At 43.0% G+C, this 10860-nt stretch overlaps 1 protein-coding gene across 2 annotated transcripts in view; it reads right to left on the bottom strand.

The window, feature by feature from the left end:
* The window catches only part of SMURF2 (SMAD specific E3 ubiquitin protein ligase 2), a 93273-nt gene extending 92675 nt beyond the window's left edge, over positions 1-598 (bottom strand). Inside the window, exon 1 of one of the 2 annotated variants that reach the window (XM_067464213.1) lies at positions 84-598. In XM_067464213.1, the coding sequence (XP_067320314.1) occupies positions 84-562 (479 nt within the window). In that variant the 5' untranslated portion in view covers positions 563-598. The remainder of the gene's footprint in view (positions 1-83) is intronic. The other variant, XM_060763101.2, reaches the window with a different exon arrangement.
* Between the last annotated feature and the right edge of the window lie 10262 nt (positions 599-10860).

The raw sequence follows: 10860 nt of genomic DNA on the forward strand, positions 1-10860 counted from the left end.
AACGCCTGAACAGGAGCACAAGGCTGTTTCTCCCCCCCCCCCCCGCGCCCCTTCCTCCCTCCCTTTCTCTGCCTGTCTCTCACCTGTCAGTCGCAGCTTGACGGGCCCGTTCCTCCGGGCCCCGGGGTTGGACATGACCCCCTCCCCCCGAGGAAGGCAGGAGAAGGCGGAGGAGGGAAGGCAGGCCTGCTAATGGAGGCGGCTCAGGGAAGAAGCAGCAGCAGCAGCAGCAGCAAGCAGGAACAGCGGCGGCAGCGGCAATCGCCGCCGAAGGGAGAAATGCCCGGATGTGCCCAGTGTCGCCATGAGCAGGGCTCGCCTCAGAAGAGGAGGAGGAGGGAGAGGAGAGGAGGCCGCCTTCCTTCCTTTCTTCCTGCCTGCCTTCCTTTCCTTCCTTCCCGCCCTCTTGTCGGGCAACAAAGGCGGGGAAGGGAAGCCAGAGGGCTGTCCCTCCTCCACACAAAGGGGGTCTCCGCTGTAAAACCGCCTGCCCCGCCTCCTCCTGGCTGCTGGGAGGCTGCACTGGATTCTTAACGCAGTTTGGCCCTGCTTGAACTGCCATTGGGTCCTGAGCTGCCTTTTCTGTGGGCCCTTCCACACAGCCTTATATTTCATGATATCAAGGCCCACAGTATCCACACAGTCCTATATCCCACAATATCAAGGGAGAAAATCCCACAGGATCTGTTTTGAACTGGGTTATTTTGAGTCCACACTGCCATATATTCCAATTCAAAGTAGAAAATGTGGGATTTTATTCAGCTCTGTGGAAAGGCCCTCAGATAACCCTGTTCAAAGCAGATATTGTGGGGTTTTCTGCCTTAATATTCTGGTATACAGGGCTGTGTGGAAGGGGCCTGGGTTATCTAAGTCCACACTCAAATAATAAGGGGTTTTCTGCTTTAATATTCTGGGATATAGGGCTGTGTCTGGGATCTGGCCGGGGTGGTCCATGCCTTGGTCACCTCTAGATTAGATTACTGCAATGCGCTCTACGTGGGGCTGCCCTTGAAAACGGCTCGGAAATTCCAACTGGTCCAACGGGCAGCAGCCAGGATGTTAACCAGGGCTCCATACAGAGAGAGGTCAACCCTCCTGTTCAAGGAGCTCCACTGGCTACCATTTATCTTCCGAGCCCAATTTAAGGTGCAAGTGCTTACCTTCAAAGCCCTAAACGGTTTGGGACCAGCCTACCTGCGTGACCGCATCTCCGTCTATGAACCCACACGTTCACTTCGCTCATCCAGAGAGGCCCTGCTCGTGATTCCGCCTGCGTCGCAAGCGTGCTTGGTGGGGACTCAAGACAGGGCCTTTTCTGTGGTGGCCCCCCGACTCTGGAACACCCTCCCAAAGATCTTAGACAGGCCCCTACACTGGCAGTCTTCAGAAAGAACTTGAAGACCTTGCTGTTCCGATGTGCCTTCCCAGATTAGGAATCTCCAATACCAAGTCCCAGAAGCACTTTAGTAGAACTAAGATCGCTGCACACCGCACACTGCACTTACTTTATAATCCTACATACCTCCTGCCACATCAGCACTTTTAATCTTGTACCCATTACCCTGGCCCGGCCCGGTTTTCATAGTGTCTTGATGTATTGTTTATTGCTTGTTGTTTATACTGCTTAACTGTTTTTAATTTGCTTTAGGTGTTGTTTTGCTTTGTTGTATTGTGTGTTGAGGCCTTGGCCTTTGTAAGCCGCATCAAGTCCTTTGGGAGATGCTAGCGGGGTACAAATAAAGTTATAATAATAATAATAATAATATAATATGGGGTTTTCTGTCTTGATATTCTGGGATATAGAGCCTGGGTTATCTGAGTCCACACTCCAATAATATGAAGTTTTCTGTCTTGATATTCTGGGATAAAGGCCTGCGTGGAAGGAGCCTGGGTTATCTGAGTCCACACTCCAATAATATGAAGTTTTCTGTCTTGATATTCTGGGATATAGGGCTGTGTGGAAGGGGCCTGGGTTGTCTGAGTCCACACTCAAATAATATGGGGTTTTCTGTCTTGATATTCTGGGATATAGGGCTGTGTGGAAGGGGCCTGGGTTGTCTGAGTCCACACTCAAATAATATGGGGTTTTCTGTCTTGATATTCTAGGATATAGGGCTGCGTGGAAAGGGCCTGGGTTATCTGAGTCCACACTCCAATAATATGGGGTTTTCTGCCTTGATATTCTGGGACATAGGGCTGCGTGGAAGGGGCCTGGGTTATCTGAGTCCACGCTCAAATAATATGGGGTTTTCTGTCTTGATATTCTGGGATATAGGGCTGCGTGGAAGGGCCCCATAGTCACCAAGGGCTCTTTCACACAGCTGTATAAAATCCACACTAAACTGGATTATATGGCAGTGTGGACTCGGGGCCCTCCACGCAGCCATATAACCCAGAATATCGAGGAAGAAAATCCCACAATATCTACTTTGAACTGGATTATATGAGGCCCTACCTACACTGTCATATAAAATCCAGATTATCTGCTTTGAACTGGGTTATATGACAGTGTTGACTCATATAATCCGGTTCAAAGCCAATAATCTGGATTATTTTATTTGATCATCTGGATTATATGGCAGCGTAAAGGGGGCTGAAGACTGGGGGCCCTTCCACAAAGTCCTATACCCCAGAATATCAAGGCAGGAAATCCCACAATATCTGCTTTGAACTGGGTTATCTGATGGCCCTTCCACACAGCCCTATATCCCTATATATAAGGCAGGAAATCTCACATCTGAGTGTGGATTTATCTAACCCAGTTCAAAGCCGATATTGTGGGATTTTCTGCCTTGATATTCTGCAATATAGGGCTGTATGGAAGGGCCCTGAGTACATACTCAGATAGTGTGGGATTTTCCACTTTGATATTCTAGGCTGTAGGGCTGTGTGGAAGGGCCTTCAATCTATACTACCCAATATCCCAGGATCTGATCACAAATTATCTACTTTGTACTGGATAATATGACTCGACACTGTCAGATAACAGTATGTAAAAAAAAGTTGGAAAAATTGTCTGTTCCTGGTTTGAAAGCGTTACTTCTCTTTTAATTGAGCGGTGTTTACTTTGAAACTAATAATCATAATAATTTTTATTTCTTACCCGCCTCTCCTCATGGCTTGAAGTGGCTGAGGCCCCTTCCACACTGCCCCTGTATCCCAGGATTTGATCCCAGATTATCTTCTTATCCCAGAGTATCTGTCAGTGGAGACTCATATAATCCCCTTTAAAGCAGAAAATCTGGTATCAGATCCTGGGATATGGGGTAGTGTAGAAGGGGCCTAACTTTGGAAGCAGTTGTTATACTCCATAAACTTCATTTTTGTGGCTGCCACAAACTATGTTGAATTGCTTGAGAATCAATGAAATATTCATTGAAAAACTATATCAAAATGTGCTGCAGGATGTCCCGCAAAAATGAAGTTATTGCATCTTAATAAACTTTTCCCATGTTTTCAGGATAGAACGAATTAGGAAATTACATTTATAACCCAGGCCCTTTCTACACTGCAATATAAGATCTGGATTATCTGCTTTGAACTAGATTTTATGGCAGTGTAGACTGGGCCCTTCCACTCAGCCGTATAACCCAGAATATAATGTGAGATAATCTGATTATCGGAGGGCCCTTCCACACAGCCATATAACCCAGAATATCAAGGCAGAATAATCCACAATATCTGCTTTGAACTGGAATATCTGAGTCCACACTGCCAGTTCAAAACAGATAATGTAGGATTTTATTCAGCTGTGTGGAAGGGTCCTGAGCCCACACTGTCATATAATCCGGTTCAATGTGGATTTTATACAGCTGTGTGGTAGGGACTCTTTCTACACTGCCAACAGTTCAAATCAGATAATCTGGATTTTATATGCAAGTGTAGATCCTGCCTTAGGGCCCTTCCACACAGCCATATAGCCCAGAATATCAAGGCAGATAATCCTCAATATCTGCTTCGAATTGTGTTATCTGAGTTCACACTACCATATCATCCAGTTCAATGTGGATTTTATACAGCTGCGTGGAAGGGGCCCAAGTCTTATCCAGGGCCACTTCAGCCTTATAAAGACCCTTGAATCCATGGAGGGAGAATCCATGAATACAGAGGGCCAACTGCAGGCAGTCCCAAGTTACAAATATCCCATTTACAAATTGCTCATAGTTAAGAACGGCGGGGGGGGGGGGGGGGGCAGGACAATAGGAAGGGAGTGAATTCTATCCCTAGGAAGGGAAATTCACTCCTGGAAGAGTTATTATCATGGGGAAAAGGTGGCTCCAATGAAGTTTTCTCACCAGTCCTTGTTTCCACAACAAACCACATTTTCCAAAATCCACTGGTCACAGGGAAAGAAAGTAAGGGAGATGTATTGTCGAAGGCTTTCATGGCTGGAATCACTAGGTTCTTGTGGGGTTTTTCGGGCTATAGGGCCATGTCCTAGAGGCATTTCTCCTGACGTTTTGCCTGCATCTATGGCAAGCATCCTCAGAGGTAGTGGAGGTAAGGGAGAATCTTTTGAACAGGGGCACAGTCAGCAAAACAAACACCATAGGGCTGTTAACCATTCCCTATGCTATCCACATATATATAGCTTGAATTACACCAACCTACATAAAAATTCAGTTTAAGAACAAACCTACAGAAACTATCTTGTTAGAAGATGGAGATTTAAATAGAAATGTAGTACATCTCACCACAGTGGAAAAGATTTTGTGGCCAGATGGTCTCCTCAATTTGCTATGTAGGTCTTAATTGTTGATGGACAACTTCTAAGCCTATGCTCTTTCTTCTTAGGGCCCTTCTACACTGCCATATAATCCAGGGCCCTTCCATGCAGCCCTATATCCCAGAATATCAAGGCAGAAAATCCCAAAATTTCTGCTTTGAAGTGGGTTATCTGAGTCTACACTCAGATAATGTGGGGATTTTCTGCCTTGATATTCTGGGATATAGGGCTGTGTGGAAGGGCCCTGAGACTATATAGTTATGGTGATCACTGGGGCCCTTCCACACATCCCTATATCCCAGAATATCAAGGCAGAAAATCCCACAATATCTGCTTTGAACTGGGCTATCTGAATCCACACTCAGATAATGTGGGGATTTTCTGCCTTGATATTCTGGGATATAGGGCTGTGTGGAAGGGCCCTGAGACTATATAGTTATGGTGATCACTGGGGCCCTTCCACACATCCCTATATCCCAGAATATCAAGGCAGAAAATCCCACAATATCTGCTTTGAACTGGGCTATCTGAGTCCATACTCAGATAATGTGGGGATTTTCTGCCTTGATATTCTGGGATATAGGGCTGTGTGGAAGGGCTTCCAGTTCAAAGCAGATAATCTGGAATTTATTCAACTGTGTAGAGGAGACCCCAGGGCCCTTCCACACAGCCATGTAATCCAGAATATCCAGGCAGAAAATCCCACAATATCTGCTTTGAACTGGGTTATCTGAATCCACACTGCCATATAACCCACTTAAATGTGGATTTTATACAGCTTTGTGGAAGGGCATAAGTGTTCTTCCTTTTAACTGGAGATCACTCTCACATAGAGAGGTCTCCTCTTTGTAAAATAAACCATAGTCAATAGAGAATGCCTTTTTTTCATGTGATAACAAACAATATGCTTAAGGCAGGGATATATGCTCTCAAAGGCATTAAATGCAATAAATATTTGCACATGTAAAGCATTCTTGCCTCCTACACTCTGGGAGTGTCAAGAAACAATGTGTTCAGCATTATTGCTTTGAAGGGTGGGTTTTGTTTTAATTATATGCTCCCTGCGCCTCCTGTATCTTCGCAAACCCCTAGTACTGTTTGTGAGCAAAATCTATAACCCGCCTTGCTATGAAACCATAGAGGGGTAATGTGAAAGTTTCATAGGCAGTTTTATACTTTGTTCACACATCCCTTGCCTTTAACAGACCCTCAAATATTCCTTGGTTTTGCCTCCTTCCACCCTGGAGACACACATCCTCAATCACTACCCTTCTGGCGTCTGGAAGATGACTGGAAGGAACTCCCTTTTGAGCTTTTCAGGGTTGCTATCATCCAAGAAGTGAGCTGTTGGGTGATGCAAGACACTCCCTTCCCCCTGGGACTGTGCTCTTTACCTCATCTTGAAAGGATTCGTTGCTTGGTGATATCAGCCTGGATCGCTTGACAGACTGTAATGTTAATACTTGAATCCTTGAGTGCTCACATCACAAAATCCACTCCACAAGAGACGTGCGGATACTTTAAAAAATCTGGTTGAAGTGTCAAAATACTCCTCATCCATCCAAAAACCTTGGCGGAATTAATTTCAGGACTGATGCCTCTTTCAAGAAAGGGAGATGATCGCAGGGTGGAGTGAAGAGAGCCATTCGAGGCCAAGGAAAAACACCCAGAGTTGCTCTGGCCACCAGTCACAAAATTTCCATTGCATTATTTCAAGGAGAAGGAAGATTGCTGCCTTGAGGAATGGCCAAAAGCTTAATCTCCTCTAAACTAGCAGTGACACACACCCTGCTAGCACCAAAAGGCATCTTGGAGAATTGAGGTGGCCTGACATCAGACTTGCATGGCGGGCATTTCTTCAATTTGACTTTACTAGAATCCTGCTTTACTTCAAACAAGCTTCATATCATTAGGTAGAGTAGGGGGATTGCATAAAACAGGGATCCACAAACTTTTTGAACAGCGGGCCAAGTCACAGTCCCTCAAATTGTTGGAGAGCCGGATTATAATTTGGAAAAAAAAAATGAATGAATTCCTATGCACGCTGCACATATCTTATTTGTAATGTAAAAAAACACATAAAAACAATACAATAATTAAAATGAGTAACAATGTTAACAAATATAAAATTATTAGTATTTCAGTGTGAAATGTGGGCCTGTTTTTGGCTGATGAGATAGGATTGTTGTTATGTACTTTCAATTATTTATTTATTTATTTACTTACTTCATTTATATACCACTTTTCTCACCCTGGGGGGACTCAAAATGCTTTCCAACATATTCATGGCAAAATTCAATACTTTAAAAACATGAAAACCTAACATAAAAACAACAGTAACATAAAACTATCAATTAAATCATAAAGCATAACTACATTAAACCATGGGATTAAAAGCACATCAATATAAACATTAAAATCACACAATCCAGAAGCATGGTCCGGGCTGTTCCAGTATCAAATACCAAATTCACATAACCCGTGTTCATTTCTTGTCCTGCTGACTGGCCAAGCTACGTTCTTGCTTTTTTTCTGAAGGCCAAGAGGGAGGGCACGAATTAATTTTGTTGAGGAGGGTGTTCCATAGACAAGGGGCTCCCACTGAGAAGGCCCTGTGTCTTGTCCTCACCAGTCACGCCTGTGAAGGAGGTGGAATCAAGAGCAGGGTAGATGCACTTTCAGTAAATGCATTTTCAGTTTTCTGTTGAAGGTTCTACAAGTAATCTGTCAGAGTCCGCACTGGTAAAGAATGGTAGAGTCATTCATACTTTCAAGCCATTTCAGACTTAGGTTGACCCTGAGCGAGGGCCGAGTAAATGACCTTGGAGGGCCGCATCCGGCCCCCGGGCCTTAGATTGAGGACCCCTGGCATAAAACATGCTGGTGTGCACTGGCAAGATATTGAGATATATCAATGGGAATGGTAGGCACTATCCCATCTCTAGTGCTGAAATAATATTGAGCTGAGATTTGGGAAACAAACAAGGCAACAATGTCCAAAGGCTCAATTGGCCAAATGCCTCAGTTTTCCCCTGGTTCATAGATAAGACCCAGTCATCGTGATATTCTACAGCCCCTTCTACACTGCACTATATCCCAAGATCTGATCCCAAATTATCCTCTTATCCAAGACTTTTATGTCACCTTTCAGATGCTGGATCCCAGCTGCTGTATTTCCCATAAATACACATTATGACTAGAACTGTTGGGAGTTGTGATACAGTAACATCTGGAAGGCTGCAAATTTAGTCAGGAGAGTGGGGTTTGGATTGAGATACAAGGTTTGTGGATATGATGTCTGACTTTAAAATCTCCATTAACCTTTCTTGAACCTCAGTGCTGTTATCCCCAGTCTGCATGGCAGACAATCAAAAGTCATTGGAGTTGTCATTCAATAACAAAATTAAAGAGCACCAATAACAATGTTAAAAAAAACAACAACTATAGCTGGCCCTCTTTATCCACGGACTCTCTGTCCATGGATTCAGCAGCTCTTTGAAGGCCACCATATGGCTGATGGGACCCTCCATGAGAGTGGGTTTGACACCCTGCTAAATGTTAAGTGATCTTGAATATGCACTCTTACTTAGGAATATATTAAACCGTAGTATATATTAGCATCCTCAATGCCAGAGATTCTGAATTTCCACCAGAATTACATACAGGCTTTTGAGAGGTTGTCTGCTAGTTCGATTGTCTGTAGTTAGTGGTCTATATCACTATATATTGTCGAAGGCTTTCATGACCGGAATCACTGGGTTGTTGTAGGTTTTTTCGGGCTATATGGCCATGGTCTAGAGGCATTCTCTCCTGACGTTTCGCCTGCATCTATGGCAAGCATCCTCAGAGGTAGTGAGGTGATTATTATTATCACTATAATCCTATTCACATTCACTGTGATCCAACATTGTTTCAAGAACAGTTAAGCCTAGAACCCTGTCACTTAGCCATATAAGATAGGCCCCTTCCACACAGCTGAACAAAATCTCCCATTATCTGCTTTGAACTGGACTATATGGCAGTGTGGTCTCAGGAAACCCAGTTCAAAGCAGATATTGTGGGATTTTCTGTATTGATATTCTGGGGGGCCTTCCACACAAGGCAGAAAATCCCACATTATCTGCTTTGAACTGGACTATATGGCAGTGTGGACTAAGATAACCCAATTCAAAGCAGTTATTGTGGAATTTTCTGTATTGATATTCTGGGGGCCCTTCCACACAAGGAAGAAAATCCCACATTATCTGCTTTGAACTGGAATACATGGTAGTGTGGACTCAGATAACCCGGTTCAAAGCAGTTATTGTGGGATTTTCTGCCTTGATATTCTGGGTTATATGACTATTGGAAGGGCCCTGGGTTATATGACTGTGTGGAAGGGCCCCCAGAATATCAAGGCAGATAATCCACAATATTTGCTTGAACTGGTTAATCTGAGTCCATACTGCCACATAACCCAGTTCAATGTGGATTTTATACATCTCTGTGGAAGGGGACCTAATATAACCAATGGATTCAAGTATGCTTAAATTTGCTTTGAGTTGTCACCATGGTGAGCAATTTTTTTGGAATTAAATACATTGTATTGTCGAAGGCTTTCATGGCCGGAATCACTGGGTTGTTGTAGGTTTTTTCGGGCTATATGGCCATGTTCTAGAGGCATTCTCTCCTGACGTTTTGCCTGCATCTATGGCAAGCATCCTCAGAGGTATTGAGGCAAGCATCCCCAATACCTCTGAGGATGCTTGCCATAGATGCATGCAAAACGTCAGGAGAGAATGCTTCCTCTAGAACATGGCCATATAGCCCGAAAAAACTTACAACAACCCATTAAATACATTATTTTACTAAATGTACCTCCCACTGTGTGTAACCAAGAAGATAGTTCATAGAAACAGCTTATTACGCATGCGAATGTTGTTGATGTACTCACTATGACACATGACAGTATTAGAATAGGGATGTAAAGCATGTGTTTGCAATGCTGAAAGATATTTTTAAAGAATGATGCTCCCATTCTCTGTGGTAAGTTATGTGATAACAGTTTGCATGTGTATAGCCCGAGCTACAGTCACCATTTAATGCCATTTAAAACTGGGATTGGAGAAAATTGATTCCCTGTGCAGTTCGAAGCCTGGATGGTGTTTACACAAACCACAGAGCTCCCTTTCGTAAGCTGGATCTACACTGCCATATAACCCAAATTGTCAAATCAGAAAATCCATATTATCATATTTGAACTGGATTATATGAGGGCCCTTCCATGCAGCCATATGATCCTGAATATCAAGGCAGATAATGCACAATACCTGCTTTGAACTGGGTTATCGTGAGTCCATACTGCCATATAATCCAGCTCAATGTGGATTTTATACAGCTGTGTGAAAGGGGCCTGAGACTACACACATCTGCATAAAAGCAGATAATCTGGATTTTATCTGGCAGTGTAGATCCAGATGTATTCTTCTGTGGGAATTAGTTTCAAACTGCATTCAATTGTCAGTGTAGATGGGGCCCATGTCAAACAATGTAGTTCCACACCTTGGTACTCAAATCCCATTATAATTAATTGGATTAAATATCGGACAAATATGGACTGAATTACAACCAAATCTTCCTTTTTATTATCCATAATAACTGTAGAAAACCTTGGTGAGCAGGTTTGTGATTAAATGTGTGGCAGGTGTTGAAAAAGAAATTCTGCACTTCTGGTAAACCATTCTATTTATTTTATAAAACATTAAGAATAGTTCATAAATACTAATCATTGCAATATATATAAAGGTGGAATGATGGGTACATGGAACTGTGTTCAAATATTCTGAATATATATATATATATATATATATATATTCGTTCCAAGTTAAAATATCCAGCGTCTGTTCTATAATCTGGAAACAATTTAGACTTCATTAAACGGCTTTCAGAAAACTTGGGAGGATTTTATTGATCTGTGCTCCATCAACGACTTTTAAATTTTTAGATTAAAATATTAAAATAATTGAACTTCGAAGTAACAAAAGTGCAGTGCTCTGGGCACTAAATTTTTTATTTGGCATTAAAATATAGAATGTGAAATTACTTCCTTAGAATTACCCCAAATACTTTTCTTTAACTAGTCTGCAGTTTAATAA

The sequence above is a fragment of the Anolis sagrei genome, chromosome 2 (assembly GCF_037176765.1).
Source record: "Anolis sagrei isolate rAnoSag1 chromosome 2, rAnoSag1.mat, whole genome shotgun sequence".
NCBI classification, from domain to species: domain Eukaryota; kingdom Metazoa; phylum Chordata; class Lepidosauria; order Squamata; family Dactyloidae; genus Anolis; species Anolis sagrei.